At 45.9% G+C, this 18,518-nt stretch overlaps 1 protein-coding gene across 1 annotated transcript in view; it reads right to left on the bottom strand.

The window, feature by feature from the left end:
* The window catches only part of DHRS3 (dehydrogenase/reductase 3), a 37,401-nt gene that overhangs the window by 2,133 nt on the left and 16,750 nt on the right, over positions 1-18,518 (bottom strand). The window contains exons 2-4 of the mRNA XM_063145032.1: positions 7,014-7,157; positions 5,420-5,539; positions 1,838-2,076 (exon numbers count right to left, since the gene is read on the bottom strand). Of these exons, the coding sequence (XP_063001102.1) occupies positions 1,838-2,076; positions 5,420-5,539; positions 7,014-7,157 (503 nt within the window). The remainder of the gene's footprint in view (positions 1-1,837; positions 2,077-5,419; positions 5,540-7,013; positions 7,158-18,518) is intronic.

Here is an 18,518-nt window from a genome sequence, read left to right as displayed (position 1 = left end):
CCTCCAAATTTCTCTGCCGACAAATAGGGTGGAGAGTTTCAAAAGGCTACTTGCACACAACCCTATCTTCATTTCTGACGGGGCATGCAAGCATTCATTTATCCAGCGCTTATAACTACCGCTATTCAGGTCCAAGCTGCACAGTAACCATGGCAGGATCTAAACTACTGCTTTATTACCATATATAATGGTATTGACAACTGTTGGGGCCCTGGACACATGCCATAGACCATCTTCAACACATTTTCAAAGTATTGTATCCGCTTGGTGTAGATCTGGCCCATGTGTTCTAATGCCATGTGCATCTTTTTAAAACTGTCAATACTTGCTGGGAGATAGGCATCAGGATTTGGGGGGAGGGGGGAGTAGCCTTTTCCTCCTCCCGAAAAGTCCTCCCAAAACTGCCCCCTTCCCAATCTGCTCTTTTGCATCATGAGGGAAATGCCCACGAGGGAGCTTTTCCTCTAGAGACAATTAATTGCTTTGGAGAGTTGTTTTTTGTTGAATCCACAGCAGAGAGGGGAAGGTTTAAATTCCTCTCCCATCGCTATCCTGCATTAAACCACATGGGGGGGGGGGGGAGGGTGTTAATTAAAACTATTCCAAAACCAATGAAACCTTAGCAGAGCAAACAAATCTTGAATCAAGGGCATGTTTTGGGTGGAACAGGGGTATCCAAAGGCCTCTTCCAGAATGTGCTTCTCATTGGTTGCAATGGGAGAGGAATCGTTCAAAGAAGAAGGGGAAAAATAAGCCACCTTATACAAGAAAGAGCACCTTTTACCAGCTTAGGCTGATATACCAACTGCGCCCTTATCTGGACAGTGATAGCCTAGCTACAGTGATCCATGCTCTGATAACCTCTCGTTTGGATGACTGCAATGCGTTATACGTGGGGCTGCCTTTGAAAACGGTCCGGAAGCTTCAGCTGGTACAAAACAGGGCAGCCCGTTTATTAACAGGGACTGGCCGGCGAGATCACATTACGCCAGTCCTTTTACAACTTCATTGGCTGCCAGTCCAGGTCCGGGCCCAATTCAAAGTGCTGGTATTGACATTTAAAGCCCTAAACGGTTTGGGGCCAGGTTATTTGAAGGAACGCCTCCTCCCATATGTACCTACCCAGACCTTAAGATCATCTACAGGGGCCCTTCTCCGTGAGCCCCTGCCAAAGGAAGTGAGGCAGGTGGCTACTAGGAGGAGGGCTTTCTCCGCTGTGGCACCCGGTTGTGGAATGAGCTCCCCAGAGAGGTCCGCCTGGCGCCTACACTGTACTCCTTTCGTCGCCAGCTGAAGACCTTTTTATTCACTCAGTATTTTAACACTTAATTTTAACTTAAATTTTAATTATACTGTTTTAACTCTGTATTTTAACCTTATATCAATTTTCCTGCGTGGTTTTATCCTGGTTGTGCTTTTTATACTGTATTTTGTATTTGTGTTTTTAACCTGTTGGTTGTTTTATGATGGTTTTAATTTTTGTGAACCGCTCAGAGAGCTTCGGCTATTGGGCGGTATAAAAATGTAATAAATAAATAAATAAAATAAAAAGAAGGGAAGAGAGCACCCAGCAAGGCCCTAGACCTTTGCCCCAAAGTCCGACCCTCTGCCATCTGTATCGCCGGGCAGTTCACTGAGCAAGTACACTGGGGCATGAGTTCAGGTGGGAGTATCAAAACTGGCAGGATTCATGCCGCCTGGAAAAGACTTGGCCCATTCCTAGGCAGCCCAACACCTGAGCAGAATATGAAAGGGAAGCCGCCCTAGAAATATCCCAGAAGGACTGGAGAGCAATGCGGCGAATAAAAGCAGCATCCAGGCCTCCCGTTGCACTCACCGGATTCGCATGCCTTGAAACATCTCGGTGCTGGTGTGGAAGGGCAAGACGGTGGTTGCGTTCACCCCGGGGCAGTCCAGCAGCCCCAGCGTCAAACTCTCCATGAAGGCGAAGGAGGAGGCTTTGGAAGTGCAATAATCGATGGCCCCAGGAATGGCGGATAAAGCCAAGACAGAGTTGAGACAAACAATATGGCCCTTCTGGAGTTCTAGCATCCGTGGCAAGAAGGCCTTTGTGGTCTGCAGGCCGAAAGACAAATGACCTTGGTTTTATGGAGAGGCAAGAGGAAGCCACAGCAAAATGTATTGCATTCCATCCCGCGCCCCCTCACTCATACCCTGTCTCTCTCTCTCTCAGACCCACATGCACAGCTAGCATTCTGTGGTGACTAAGGCCATGGCTAGTCCTACTGGGACTAGCGCGACAGAGGGGGTATGTCTACATGCGGTGCGCGATGTCGCTGGAGGAAAAGGAACTTGCGCCCGCCATTTTGTTAGTTTTTTTTCAATCAGAGAGGAGAGCATGAATGCTCGTGTGCAAATGGTAAGTTGTGGGTGTTTTTTAAAAAAAATACATTTCCCCACTCCCCACCCCCCACCCCTGATGGGCATGTGTGCCTCGTGCCTGGGTCCTGGCTCCTCACGGTTACTTTGCAAGGAGCCAGGACAACCTGCGATGCCCGGCCACATGTTCCGTGGTCTTGGGATGAAAGGGCAGGGCGATATCCCTGGCCAAGGGAGGGATCATCCCTTTCTGCTCCTGGAATGCCCTGTGCATCATGTGAATGCATGATGGGGCCATCCCCGGGGAAATCGCCCGTCTAGTTATAGCCTAAGTGTGTTCAGTTCTTATTGGCTTTTTTTGTTTTTCATTTAATTTTTTCTTTTTAACTTTTGTAGACCTCGGGGTCCCCCCATCTGCCTTTTGTGCATAAACACCGCCCGACCAGAAGTAGACAGGGAAGAGACTTCTTTCTGCATTTAAAAGCATGTTTCAGAAAAACTTTGTTTTTTTTTTTTTTTTTAAGGGAAAGGTCCTGTTGCTGATCCTGTCCTGTTTGAGATTCCAGAGGGTAGCTGGCCAGGATTTGTTAAGGGAATCCCTTCTTCTTCAGGCATGGAGCCAAGCTGTCAGGTGGTGGACACCTGACCACGTGTGGAAATATACTTGGAAAATACAAGTGGAACAGCTCCTCAACAGTCAGTCTGTTTGAAAACAACTGGAAAATCACTCAAGGTGGACCAGAAAGTAGGCGAAAAAAATCTATCCAGCAGTTCTGTCTAATGATTGAAGATATGGAGCCATAAAAATGGATTTAATTCACAAATAGTGGCACTGCCCTTACATAAAAGTATATTGGGCTCAAATCGTGGGAGTAATTACTGAGATCGTGGGTGTAAAATGCAGCTGAGCTTAATGTTCTTTTAAAAAGCTACTTTCAGCTTTAAGTTGGGGGCTCTGAAAAAGCTTTTTCCCCCCAGGGGGATTTCACAAAACCACCCTCATCACTGACCATTTTCATCACTGCCTCTTTTATTGCCCACTTGGCCGCAATGATTGTGCTTTTGCCTGATGCCGGGCACCATTAAACAACAACAACCACAACCCACAAGACTCCAGAGTAAGGACAAGAGGCATTGCCTTCACTCTAACTTGGCTTAAGACATCCTTATGTGTCACTGTCATTAAGTCCAGTCAGAGTAAGGGCAGTGCTCCATCCCCTCACTTCAACATCTTGAAGACATTATTATTATTATTAGTAGTAGTAGTTGCACAAACCCTGAGGCCGTTCACAAAAAAGATATAAGAAATGCATTATAATAAATAGTACTACATTAGAGACTGAATCAAAAGCAATGCCTCCATCTTATCGAGATTCAACTTCAGTTTATTGGCCCTCATCGAACCAGTCTCTGTGTTCAAGAACACAGCCTCTGTGTTCAGCCTCTGTGTTCAGCCTCTCCCAATTCAGATGTAATGGAGAAATAGAGCTGGGTGTCATCAGCATGCTGACGGCACCTCACCCCACCATCATGACTGCACCCAGCGGCTTCATATAGATATTAAATAGCATTGAACCTTAAGGCACTCCATAGCAAGATTGCTGGGGCCAACATTGTTGTTTATTCGTTCAGTCGCTTCCGACTCTTCGTGACTGGAGCTTGCCCTGTAGGTTGGAGTGGAACCCCAGTGGTGATCCAGAAGATGCCATGATCAATGGTTTCAAAAGTCGCTGAGAGATCAGGTAAGAGAATCACATCCCCTCCCTTTCCCAATAAGGATCACCCATTACGGATCACTTCATCCCATAACTGATCTGCCACCCAGACTGGCATGGGTCGACATAATCAGTACACTCCAAGAATGCTTGTAATTGAGTCGCACTTTGCCCCAAAAGGGAGCATTTGCCACTGGGTGGTAGTCATAATGAACTCCTTGGAGGTTTCTTACTGGAGTGGTCATACCACCACCTCATTAAGGGCAGCAGGGACCATCCCCTCATGCAGTGTTGTGTTCAACACTCTCCGGACTCATCATTAATCAAGTTCTCCTGATACCCTACCCAGGTTTGCACTCATGGCATCACCAAATTATGCCATCTGGAAACAGGTGGCAAAGTTTGGGATTTTGCTTCAGCATCCCCAGGGCAGAAGATCCACCAGATGTTTGTTATATTTATAGCCCATCTTTCTTCCAAGGAACTCGTGGTGGCATACCTGGTTCTCCCCACTCTCCATTTTATCCTCACAACAACCCTGTGAGGGAGGATAAAGCTCAAGGCCAAGAGGCAGTGATGGGCCATGGTCACCCAGTCAGAGCTTCACATCTGAGCAGGGATGTGAAACACAATATCCCTGGTGTATCCCCAGCATGGCACAGATGTGGTGGACTACAATTCCCATCCACAGCCACCATAGCACCAGGTTGGGAAATCGCTTCTAATCAGTACGTCGAGCAAATTTGTCCCAGTTTATAGCTACAACCCCACTGAATTGTGTGTTCAGTCCAAAGGAAATCCTGTCACTCTGAACCTGGGTTCATTCTTGGTTCTCTGAAAATTGCTCGTTCTTTGCAGGGAGGGAAAAATTTAGCCTCTCTCCATTTTAGAAGGAGTGAGGGAAAATATGTGCTTGGACGCGAACGGCGGAGCAGACATCCTGACCTGGAGTAACCCTTTTCAGTGATGAAGATATTTTAAGTGGTTCATGTGATGGAAGCTATTATGCAGCTGATTGGTTTACTCGCAAGGGGATAGGTGTATTTATAGAACTAATGAAGCATTGAAATAAAAAGCCACGAACTGGCTGTAAAAGAGCGTCAAACGCGAAAGCGTTCGCTCCAGTCTCTACTATTGATGAGCGGAGGCAGTCGGAGGGCGTCTGTGAACTTGCTGTCCTCTTCCCTCCCTCCCTCTGTCTGCTCTTTGCTCTTTGCATTATTTTTCCTGGCACTTTTCATGACAGGCTGATCTTACCAAGCAACTGCTCAGCAAGGCCTCAGAGCAGCCAAGCGCTCGCTGGCTGCAATCCACCCCCTTCCCTTCCAAGTCTGAGCACACAGGAGAACGGGATGGCTTCATACCCAGAATTGTCCCAGCGTGTTGATGTGCTGCGATTTCAGCAGGGCGTCATCGTCGCTGTCCATCAGGCTCCTGCCGTGAACGACGGCCGCGTTGTTCACTAGGATGGTGATGTCTCCCACCTAGAGGGGAAGAAAGGGAGGGGGCACCCAGCCATGAGGAGAGTCATAGAATCATAGAACAGCAGAGTTGGAAGGGGCCTACAAGGCCATCGAGTCCTGGATCTAGCCCCAGCAAACCGTTTCCACAGTGAAGATACGAAACTACGATACAGACTCACACCATTGGTCTGAGTATTGTCTTCACAGTATTGTTAGTACTGTCTACACTGACTGGCAGAGACTACCCAGGGTTTCAGACAGACCTCTTTATCCGTCCTACCTGTTGTCATGAGTCCAAGCCCTCCCGCGAAGGAGTGAGACAATAAAGAGGTCTGCCGTGCAATCCAGAAAAGCTTAATTCAGTAAATGGACACCTCTTCATGTCTGAAGGGAGTGTGAAGATTAGGAGCTATCTTCTAAGCTTAATTAGCCTAATAAAGCACGGCAGTTGCCTATCAACTCAATGGATGGTTTCCCCGCAGTGCCCAAAAGGCTTTCACTGAATTCCTCCTTCAGGGAAGATCTTCAAGTTGAAATCTCTGGTGAGTGGCTAACCTAGCGAACCATCTCCCACCTCCTCTCAACTCTGCCCACTTGACCCTGCGGCAGAGTCTGGGATCTGTCAGCTCCAATGTTCCCTCCCCCTCTGACAACAACTGAGTTCCCAGGGGTGGGGAGGATGATCTCTGAGCTTGGGCGTCTTGTCCGCTAAGCTCCTGGGAAGATTCCTTCTTAACTCCTAGAGGGTCTTGGAGAATTTCCTCCCCTGGTTCCTGTCTTGGCTGGTGTACTTCTCTGAGTCCGAGCCAGGTTCTGAAAAACAGTTCCCCACACTAGGGAGAATGGCCCTGATCCTGACACCTTAAGATGTTGCCAGGGATTGAACCTGGGACCTCTTGTATGCAACACATCTGCTCTACAACTGACCTATGTCCTTTCCTTCCATGGATAAAAATAGCACTGCAAGGTGCCTCTCTGCACACATGCTGGAACCCCAGTACTACTAGTGATCCCGAGAAGCCCACCATTTCTGCAAGAGCCCTCAGACCCCCAATATCAGTTGCAGACTCCACCCCAGTTGCCTAGGCTTCCAGCTGAACCCCCCCACCTCCTATCACCTGAAGAGAGCAGAAGAGACAATGATCCAGACAAAATATTAGGGTGCCAACAGAGCAGCTGGCTAGCTGCCCAAGGGAAGAAGGGACACCTGTGTAAGCACCTGCCTGGATCTGGCTAAGAACCAAGAGGAGGCCTCTGGCTCAGGTATAGCAGGGGTGGGCAGAAAGTAACTCTCCAGATGTTTTGGACTGCAATTCCCAGAAGCCCCTGCCAGCATGGCCAATGCTCAGGAATGCTGGGAGTGGCCCAAAACATCTGGCGACCTACTTTCTGCCCACTCTTAGCTTAAGCCAGGTGGTTCCTGATTCAACAGCTCCTCTGGTTTCCAGCTGCTGGGTCCATGACCTTTGACCCATGGAAATGGACACCAACACACCTTTTCACGGACTGCTTTGGCCTGTCGGTAGACCTCTTCCCGATTCCCCACGTCGCAAATGAAGTAGTGGCATTCTGTCCCCATCGCCCGGATCTCTTCTGTGGTTTCCTTCAAGTACTTCTCGGTTCGACCCCAGAGGATAATCTACAAAAAAACAGAAACAAAAAACCTCCTGTTATTTATCATTATGGAGGAAAGTGGCTCTTCATTGTCTTGCCGTTCTTGCTTTGAAAATGCTGCCGTAGCAGAATACTTAGTTGCCGTGCTGAGAATTGCAATGCAGAAGGAATACTCTCATCGTCTGTTGCAAGGGACCCATCCCGAGCCCCTTGTAACCCCAACCCCAAAAGGCAGAGACCGGGCAACTACTCAAAGGTGTCTGCAGAGCTCATGCCTCCAGCCAAGCCACAGTCTCCTACAAGAGAAGAAAGGAGGGTGGTTGAGAAAACAAGGAATCCCAGCTCCAATGGTGGCACGTGCTTCAATGGCACCAGATTAATTTAGCAGCAATTAGGTTGAAGTAGGCTCAGTTGAAGTAGCCAACCATGATGGGAGAGATTTAGGTAGCAATGTTGCCATTTGCACTTACGTAGCTTGGGATGCAAATTTGCCTAGTTTGGAACATTGGGATGTATTGGGAATTAAGTAATTTCACTAAGAAATTCTTATAGATCTTAGAACAGCCTCCCCCAACCTGGTGCCCCCTAGATGTGAGGAACTACAATTCCAATAATCCCCCAGTCAGCATTATAGGATGTGTAGTTCGACACGGTTAGAAAGAACCAGGTTGGGGAATGCTGTGTTAGACAGTGAAATGTGCTTTAAATTTATGTTTTGACCAAGAGTCCTGGACACTAACTACAGTTCAAAGGGTGTTTTACTATTTTTGGTATGATCCAGAGACATGTGGGAAGCCCCAGAGAAATTTCAGAGCCTTGAGAACAAGGGAGTTACAGTATCTCTGATGCTAGCCTATTCCCAGATGCTATTTACTTGATCTTTTTAGCCTACAGTGAGGGCACAAACTTTCATTCCAAACATCACAGTGTTAATAGATTCAATTACTTTACTATCAGTCCTGTAGTAAAGCCAAGAAACTGAGCTTGAAACGTTTTCTTTAAAAATTCAATTGCTTATTTGCCCTTGCTTCTGAGTTTTCCTCCCCAAAGCCTCGATGTTAAATGAAATTAGATGCTTTTGATCCTGTACAAATTAGATACAGTGGAATTGATTCAGCAATGTGATAAAGTACAGGCAATATTACGAGCTCAGTTAGAACTCTCAGGAGTGGGGATGGGGGACCTACCCGAAGCATTCCCCAATTCTGAGCCAATTCTGAACGGAACTAAAATGAGTTTACCCATCACTAACACAAACCAAATATTACTCAGATGGCAGCAAATAGGCTCCATATCTAAGATTTTCTGTACATGAGCAATTTATTGCACACTCATGATTGGCTCCTCATGGAAGTTTGCGGGTCGTTTACATTACACCTTTAACTTCCAGGATGTCTCCTGTACTTCCCGCCCCACCTCCCAGTAATCTTGCTTTTAAAAAAAACCCTGGAGAATGCAGTATGTAAAATAATTACGGGATTAATACTACCACTAGATGGTGCTGTTTTCATTGAACTTTATAGAGCATTGCCCCAAGGGGAAGTTTTCAATTACAAATCACATGGTGATTTGTAAAAGCTTTAAAGAAGCTTGTAGTGAATGTTGAAAGACCTGAGGGGAAAAAAGCCTGGTAAGGGTGAGGGTTTTTTCTTTCACGTAGAAAGGCCCTAAGGTTCCAGACTCCATGTCTCCCACTTATTGCCCAAGTCCCCACAATCTTTATTGGGAGCAGCCCAAATTCCACAAAATTGTGCAGGCTTTTAAGTTCTCCCAAACAGGAGTGGGCAGAAGGTAGATCTGGATCTACTGGTAGGCGTTTGGGCAATTTGTAGTAGATCACCGGCAAGGATTTCTGACAACCAATTGTTTAAGCAATAGCAACAACAAAGGGAATCCTCCTGTCCCCATCTCAAATTATACTGTTGAAATGAGAGAAAAAAGCTTGGGGTAAGTAGGAGTAGATTTTTGTGTGGAAGTTCTGGTACTGAAAACAACTTTCTGGGCTCAGAATTCTTTAATTCTTAGTGTATGTCTTCTACATCTGACTCCAATTGTTGAATCTCAAGATTCTAGTGAAAACCAAGTAGATCTTGCAAGAAATCCGTCCTGGGGGAAAGAAACAAAGTCCAAAAATTTGGCCAGGTATCTGCCCATTAGATAGACCCAGGGCTTATCTAAATGAGCAATTTATAACACACTTTTGACTAGCCACTCATGGAAGTTTGCGTGTCTATTTCATGACGTTGTCAACAGCCAGGACATCTCCCACCCACCACCCATGCCTTGTTCCATTTTTAAAAAGATCAGAGGTAAGATGGCATAAACCCTTAATGGCGTGAGATCAGCAGTATGTGAAGGTGACGTTGCAGTATGAACTTGCTGAGGAAGGACTTTCCATGTCTGCGATCAGAGGCAGAAGAGGGTGAAATGCCTCCCTGCAGCAAAGGGAGGCAAATCTGATCCCCCACCCCACTGAGAGCACCCCATTGAGTTCAATGAGGCTTACTCCCAAGTAAGTGTGCTGAAGGTTACAGACTTACAGTGCAATCTTAGATCTACTCAGAAGTAAGTCCTGGCTTTCCTGGGGGCTGTGAGGAAACCGTCCACTGCAAGTTAACCAATGAAAGCAAGGGAAGGAGGGAGGCACTCCCTCTATTCAATCCAGCATCTGCTGTATAAAGGAGCCATCTTAATACCAAAAGCAGTAAGCCACGGTAAGGATGCAGGTTTTTGCAGACACACCTGGTCTTAAACTGCAGATTTGTGGTCTAAATGAATTAGTCGCTTCACTTGTAGGTGTTGCAGGTATCAGGTTACAGCTACCAATGCAATTTCAGAAGAAGAACCAGTGGCTGATCTCCATTCCTAAGAACACAAAGACTGTCTATAACTAATCAGCCTCTTGCTTTTGGTAAAATGCACAGATTCCTGAGATGGCAAAAGACAGCAGTTCAGAGAAACATGACAACCCTTATACGAATGAAGTTGGCGATTATTTTTAGGTGGTACATTAGGTAAAAAACAAAAGCAATTGAGGCCAAATTGTGAGTATGACCTGGTGGTCGTTGGGGATGGAACCCTCAGTGCAAACTCTCTTCGGGTGGTAGAAAATCTTCCTATGGTTCCATCACTACCATTGACTCATTCATTCAGACTGCAAATCTCTGTTTTGAGAATGGGCCTCAAAGCAGACCTCATGGCCATTACACTTGGCCTAGTTTGGGGACTTGCTTCCCAGAAACCCTGCTTTTCGTACCTCCTAGCATGATGAAGAATTCTTGACAACTCAAAAGCTTGCACAATTTTGGTAGGTCCTAATAAAGTTATAGCCCAACTGTGGATTTTGGATTCCTCCTGCCCCTTGATGCCTCTCATGGGAAGCCTGACTCCTCTGCTTTAGTGCTGTCAAATTCCAAGGATTTTCTGCCACTTTGTTCATCATGGAATATGACTCCAAGCCACAAAGCATGTGCAGGCACAAAGAAAATCCACAGGAGTGTTGTAGCAATGCACGTTTGCATGCAAATTACAATTACATTCCACGGTGCAGCTTTGCCCCACCACCTGGAAAAAAAATCCCTGCAGACGCCCATGGAAAGAACATTCATATCACAATCCATTTCAGAGGAGTCAGATCATGAAGATGCTTCCAGTAATCCAGCATGCAATAGCCCGTGTGGAGAAATCAAGTGCATGCAATCAAGTAGCAGACCTGGCCTCAGGTTTTGTACGCCCTAGTTACATTCAGACTGGATTACTGTAATGTGTTCTACATGGGGCTGCATTTGAAGACTATGCAGACAATTCAGACAATGCAGTGCTGCTCTTCACATCTTTATTGGGGATAGACAATCTGTCATATTACATCAATTCTGTACCATCCGCACCGGCTGCCAATGCATTTCTGGGCCCATGCTTGTTAAACATGCAATGTGGTTTCTTAACCACCCTGAACGACGCAACAGCAAAGTATGTGTTCTCAAGGTGGCTTGTTCAAGAAAAACACACCACCCAGCCACCCTGTGGAGAAGTGGCTCCATGTTAACCCACTCTGCGGAAAACGTGCTGCTTTCAGACAACACACTAACCCATGATGGGTTAGTGTATTGTCTGAACCCAGTGGATGTCTGGTGCCTTCTCTATGGCCTTTTCAACACCAGGTGAAGTCCTTTTTATTCACGCAGGCCTTTTAAAGATCTTTTCAGCATCTTGCACTTTCTAAAGAAAGCTTTCAACATCCAAGTTTATAATCTCAGTTTATAATCTCAGCTGTTAACGGGTTTTATTTTTCCACTGCTTGATAGGAATGTTTTTGAGGCTGCATTTTACTGGTTTTATTGTTGCATGTTAAGCATACAAATATGGTAATAAATAAATGAAATGAAATGAAAACTGAAGGGGAGCATAATTAGGGTGACCAACTGTCAGGATTTCCCCGGATTTGTCCTGGTTTTTGTTCTTTCCATGGTGTCGGGGGATTTTCTATAATTTTCAATAATGTCCTGGAATGACACACCTTCCTCTTTAAGGCTGCCATTAGCACGGCAGGAGGGAATGACATGCTTTCTTGAGGCACATCATTCCCCCACCCCAAGCTCCAATTGAGGTCTTAAAGGGGAAAGTGGGTCATTCGTGGACATTATAGAAAAGGCCCCAATTGGAGTGGATGGTGGTGGTGCAGAATGAAATCCTTTCCCCTCCTCCACTCCAATTGGGTTCTTTAAGGTGGTGGGGGAATAACGTACTTTCTGCAGGACTCAGAAAGCTACTTCCCCCCCACACACACACTAGGTGTCCTCTTTTTTGGTTTCCCAAATATGGTCACCCTAAGCATAATAGCACTCTTCAAATCCCTGAAGGGCAGTCACAGAGAAGCAGGTAAAAACTTTTTCTCTGCTGCCTCAGAGGGCAGGACTAGATCGATCAAAATCTACTGGAAGGTAGGTTTTGGTTGAACATTAGGAGAAACATCTTGATGGTAACAGTGGTTTGACAATAGAATCTGGAATCCCTCACTCTATGGCCTTAGCTAGACCTATGGTTTATCTCGGGATCGTCCCGGGGTCATCCCTGCCTGCTCACGGGATCCCCTGTGTGTCATTTACATGAACAGGGATGACCCCGGGATGATCCCGGGATAAACCTTAGGTCTAGCTAAGGCCTTAGTTTTCAAACAAAGCCCGGACAGCTGTCTGGATCTCCTGCATGGAGCAAGTGTTTGGATGGGATGGCCTCCAAGTCCCCCTCCAACTCTACGTTCCTATGATAGAAATTATTTTAACTAGAGGCACCGGAGATTGAACCCAGGACTTTATGGGTACAAAGCATGTATATTGAACTACAACCCTGTCCTGTAAGGTTTGCTAAAGACCATTTATTTACAAATCTCTCTGCAATGTTCCCGAATTGTTACAAAGCATGGGTGAAGTCACCAGAATTAGATTTTTGATTGTATATTCTCAACAAGATCAAAAATATTCCTGAAGCCAACTCCTAGAAAATGTTTAAAGAACCGTCCCAGGCAATCTAGCTCTCTGCCTTATTAGGTTGTAGCTTGGCCTTAAAAAGCGCTAAGAACACGAACTATTCAGAATTCAGCACACAAAGTTTGCTGTCTGGGCTTATAATGATGAACAGTCATCTAGTATGGCTTAAGTATTAATCAAAACCCGGCATTCCCTTCTTTCTCTTACTACCAGGATCTGAATCTGTGAAACAAAAACAGAAATTGAGTGCTGTTCCCCTTTAGTAAGATTATAAGATCTCTGAGAATCCTAGCTGCAGAAAAGTGGGGGGGGGGGGTGCAGGGAGGGAATTGCCTCTTCCATACCCTCTCCTTCATAGGGCAAACATAAAAGTTACTTTGTTACTTTGCTGTTTGCATTGGCTCAGGCCTTTACCCTTGTGTAAACAAGTACCTTTGTGTGTCCTTGGCTGACAGATTCTACCTGGCCTCCGAAAGTATGAGTTACTCACAAAACCAGACACATATTCCGTATTTCTTTCCGAATATTCTCACCAGCTACCAGATGTGCTTCCCAAATCTTACAGCAGGATCAAGAGAACCTCACCCAGAAGCCTCCAAAAATGGAGGGGAACATATGGAACGAATATATTTCAAATAGATTTCCCCACACCTCCTCTTTTATAGTTCCAGGAAAGAAATCTCAGTTGATCGGTTTTAGTTGAGTAATCAGTCAGTTAACTTGCATATGGGTAAACACAAGACTTCTGAAGCAGTACATATTTTCTTTGTTTTTAGATGTGGCATGCATCAGGACAGGCGGGTCATCTTAGAAGGGACATCCCAACATGTCTGGGAGGGAAACTCTCTCTCTCTCTCTCTCTCTGTGTGTGTGTGTGTGTGTGTGTGTGTGTTTTAAGATAAAAGAACAATGAGTCTTGTGGTGCCTTAACAACTAACCAATGTATTATGGCATAGTAAGCTTTCAGGAACTATCAGATGCTGCCATTTCTGTAATTGTATTATATATAATATAAATATGCTGCTCAATTAGTTGTGGTTTAAAAGAGTTGTTTTAAATCAATCAATCTAACCAATTAATTACTTAAAATACTGCAGCCCTAAGGGATCCAAAGATCTACTCTTAGAAAGACCACTATCAACATTGCTGTCAGAGATGGGTGTGACTTTTGTCTATTCGCCCTGCAGTTCCTTGTGCCTCCCCTCCATCTGCTCCAAAGGGTTCAGGGGGGCTCTCACAATATGGGAGGCTGTGGTGGGTGGGAGCGCAAACATGGCCTCTCCCGTTAGTGGAATCCTCTGCTACAATTAAAGGTGTCCTTTGTGTTCTCAGAAGGACTCCTGCGAATGAAAGGGCACCTTTAGATTCAACCAAGGAACTTTATATAAACTAACTACGCAATGGCTGGTTCGCATGATCGAGGCTGGTTCACACATGCAGACGGCCATTTTGAATAGTCAAGCTGCGACCGTGGCTTGTTGTGTGAATTGTGGGTTGTTGGCATGGTCAACAAACCACTCACCACCCTAAACCAGACCGTGGTGTCTGGGTGGTTTGTTAACTACACCAACAACCCACCCTTGCTGGTTTTGGACACCACAACAAACAGCCGTCATGGGTTGAAGATTCAAAATGTGCCTGGCATACGCTGCAGCCTGGTGACTGTGCGAACCTAGTTAACACCAGAACTGAAAGAAATGGAAAAAGAAGGTTCAGCGCACATACTTTTCTTCCAATGTCAAACCACACATTTAAAAAGCAGCATTTTGGCCTATTGCCCAAGAGGGAAGCATTCGGATGATGCTCCCATTGCAGAGAATTCGCCAGCATGGATGCCACAGGCAAAAAGACCCCCCATCTCAGCTCTCCTTAGCGTTGGCTGACACATTAGAAGTTGGCTTGCACCAAGTGCTGACTGGTAGAAAGAAGCTCCCTGCAAATCCTGGGGATTGACCCCAGGACCTTCCGCATTGCAAAGCACGCACTCTGCCACTGAGCTACAGGACTTCTCCAATCTCTTACATCAGTTGATCATACATCACATAACAACACCTGAGGACTCTCAGATGAGAGTATAATATATTACAATCAGATCAACCTATGTGAGATTACCTGGAGAACATACTCTTAAAATAGGTTCATTCCTGAACTGCGATACCTCAACAAACAGAAAGGCATCATCAGCATCACAGCATTCCATGCGGGCGGGGGGGGGGGGGATGCCATGGCCAAAAGCACATGTGTCGCATGCTGAAGGTCCAAGTTTCAATCCTTGGTATCTCCAGGTAGATCTGGGAAGAGCCTTTGCCTAAAACCATGGACAGACACTGTCAGTCTGTTTAGGAGACAAGAGGACCTGTTCAGACAACACGCAAAGCCATGATTAGACCGCTAACCCTTTTGCAGCAAGTGGTTAGTGAGCATGTTTAAACCATGGTTAGGGAGCCACCATGGTTAGGAATGGTTCACATGACATGCTAAGCCATAATGTTTAGCTCAAAATGCTTAACTACTGTGGCATAGCATGCTGTCTGAACAGGGTTGATACTGAGGTAGAGGGACCAACTCAGTACAAGTCATCTTAAGTTTCTAAACTTCATTCTAGACCTCAAAAACCATGTGCTTTACCAAATGAGCTCTTTTCCACTCCTACTCCTACTCCTTTTAAAAAAGACAATCGTGGTCATGTCAGAGGAGCATTCACAAAAGGAATATTTGGCAATCTTCTTGCAAGCAGGATATGCTAAAGGCTGATAATCCTAAAGGAGGGCGGAGAACCTTTTGATGCTAGGAGTTAAACAGTAAGTGGCCTCCTAAAGACACCTCTTAGAAAGGCTGGTAAACACAGTTGGACCAGAGGCAAATCTGTGAGCATTAAGTTAATGGAAAGCAAACAGCAGGAGGTGTCAAGCACAGAATGGAAAGATACAGAGCTGTATGTGGAGAAGGATGGAGGAGCTCCTTCCAATAGATTCTTAATCTCAGAGTGGAAAATGGGGTGTGTGAGAGAGAAAGCAGGGCAGACTCTACACTGTGAAAGGTCAAACCCAAGGGTGTGAACAGCATAGAGCAACTAATAGTACAATCCTACTACACCTGCCTGCTGGTAGGAAATTTTATCGCTGTTTTCCCAACTTGATGCTCTACTCCAAAACTACAAAGCCCTCCAGACTGCAACTCTCATCACCCCATCCAACATGGCCCATAGTTAAGGATAATGGGAATTGTAGCCCAAAACATCTGGAGGCCCCCAGGTTGAGGAAAGCTATCTTATAAACTTCATAGAATCATAGAATAGTAGAGTTGGAAGGGGGCTCTAAGGCCATCGAGTCCAACCCCCGGCTCAGTACAGGAATCCACCTTAAAGCATCCCTGACAGTTGGTTGCCTCTTGAAGGCATCTAATGTGGGAGAGCCCACAACCTCCCTAGGTCATTGGTTCCATTGTCATACTGCTCTAACAGTCGGGAAGTTTTTCCTGATGTCCATCCGGAATCTGGCTTCCTGTAACTTGGGCCCATTATTCTGTGTCCTGCGCTCTGGGATGATCGAGAAGAGATCCTCGCCCTCCCCTGTGTGACAACCATTCAAGTATTTGAAGAGTGCCATCATGTTCTACCTCAGTCTTCTCTTCTCCAGACTAAACACGCCCAGTTCTTTCAGTCTCTCTTCATAGGGCTTTGTTTCCAGACCCCTGATCATCCTTGTTGCCCTCCTCTGAACCCCCTCCAGCTTGTCTGCATCCTTCTTGAAGTGTGGTGCCCAGAAATGGATGCAATACTCAAGATGAGGCCTAACCACTACTGAATAGAGGGGAACTAGTACCTTGCGAGATTTGGAAGCTATTGTTTTAGTAATAGCTTCAATGAAACTTACTCTCTGCTGCGCCCCTTCCTAGAGTTGAAAGACCTAAAGTTGGTAGTACATGTGCTGGTAACTTCGAGGCTCGACATCTGCAATGCACTGTACATAGGGTTTGTGCCTAGTCTGGAAACTTCAACTAATTCAAAATATGGCAGCCAGGTTGGTCAACGGTACACCTAGGGGTAAGCAAAATTACCCCAATGTTAAAATCACTCCGCTGGCCGCCATTTAGTTTCTGGGTGAAGCATAAAGTGTTGGTTATTACCTTTAAAGCCCTTCTGGGTTTGGGTCCAGGCTACCTGCAGGGTCGCCTTCTCCTGTACAATCTGTCCTGCACACTCAGGTCCTCTGGGAAGAATTTACTCCAGTCAGCCAAAACTAGGCTGACCACTGTTACCCAGAGGACCTTCTCTTCTGCCACTCCCAGACTGGGGAATGGCCTGCTGGGAGAGATTCGTCAACTTAACGGTTTTCCCGAATTTAAGAAAGCCATAAAGACTGATCTCTTCCAGCAGGCCTAACCAGTTGAATTTTAAGATGCCCTTTAATAACGTGTTAGTTTTATGTTTTTAATCAGTTTTATGTATTTTTTGTGTTTTGTAATTGGTGTTGTTCCCCACCTCAATCCAGAGAGAGAGGCGTGTAAGAAATGAAATTATTATTATTATTATTATTATTATTATTATTATTATTATTAGATGATGATGATGATGATGATGATGATGTAGTATAGCAGGGGTGAGAAACGCAAGCCTGGGGTGAAATCCAGCCTGTCTGGGGACCCAATCCAGCCCTAGGGCTGGCGGATCCTTCGCCTTGATCCGGAGCTCCGCCAGAAAGGTAAGTGGAGTTTACCGGGCCCTGCTGCTGTCGCTGTCGCCCATGCGGCGACAGTGGCAGGGCCCGGTAAACCCCCCCTCCTCTCCCTTACCTGCCTCCGTCCGCGGTCCCTCGGCTTCTTCAATTGAGCCCGCGGTTCAACCAGGAAGTCTAGGCCGCACCTGGTTGAACCGCAGGCTCAATTGAAGACGCCGATGGACCGCGGACGGAGGCAAGTAAGGCCCCCCTTCCCCTTGGTCCCTTACTGAGCTCTGCCGCCGTCGCCGCACGGGCGGCGACGGCGGCAGGGCCTGGTAACCCCCCCTCCCCGCCCTCCTCTCCCGGCCTTACCTGGCACCACTCCCCTCCACTGCGGAGCTCCGATTCGGAGCCAGAGTATGGGTGGAGCGGCACAAAGTATGGGCGAAGAGGAGCGGAGTATGGGCGGAGCGGCGCAGAGCGGAGTGGCCCGATCCGAAATTTTCGGATCGGCCCACGGGGCGGAGCGGGGGGTCCGTGCACTCTCCTAATATAAATTATATTATGTAGCCAATAGATTAAGACATATAGTAGAATGTATTTTAGGAATGGGAGATTTAAGTTGGTTAGAGGATAGAAAAGGAATGGATAAAGAGTGGAAATTGGAAAACATATTTTTTAGAGAATATTAATAAAAAATGGGGGGAAGAAATAGAGAACCCCCTTCTAAAAAATCACTGGGAAATATGGCGTGTATATAAAAAGGAGTTACTTCCGAGTATTTCTCCAATAACACCAGTGATAATGTTAGGAAAATTTCCAGGGAATTTAAAAGATAAATTAGGGAAAATATTAATAGAGAAGGATATAATGAAACTAAAAAATTGGTTAAGGAGGATGAATACACGAGAGGAAATAGAAGAGGTATTAAAGGAGAAGAATTTAACATGGTTAAGTTATTTTCAATTAGAGCAATGGACGAAGAAATGGTTAAAGGATAATGGAGAGTGTAGAGAATTAACGAAATTTGAGGAGATGATTTTAAAAAGAGAAATTGAGAAAAGAGAAAATAAAATGATAAAAGGATTAACGAGTGAAATATATAGAATATTGGTTGGGAAGGGGGAGTTAGAAAATATGGGTAAGATGGTGTGGGAAACGGATTTGAAGATACAAATAGGGCAACAGAGTTGGGAGGGAATATGGAGACAAAGAGTGTTGAGAAGTATGTCAGTGAGG

The sequence above is a fragment of the Elgaria multicarinata genome, chromosome 20 (genome assembly GCF_023053635.1).
Source record: "Elgaria multicarinata webbii isolate HBS135686 ecotype San Diego chromosome 20, rElgMul1.1.pri, whole genome shotgun sequence".
NCBI classification, from domain to species: Eukaryota; Metazoa; Chordata; class Lepidosauria; order Squamata; family Anguidae; genus Elgaria; species Elgaria multicarinata.
Note: the sequence above shows the minus strand (reverse complement) of the source record. Positions and strands in the feature narration are given on the sequence as shown.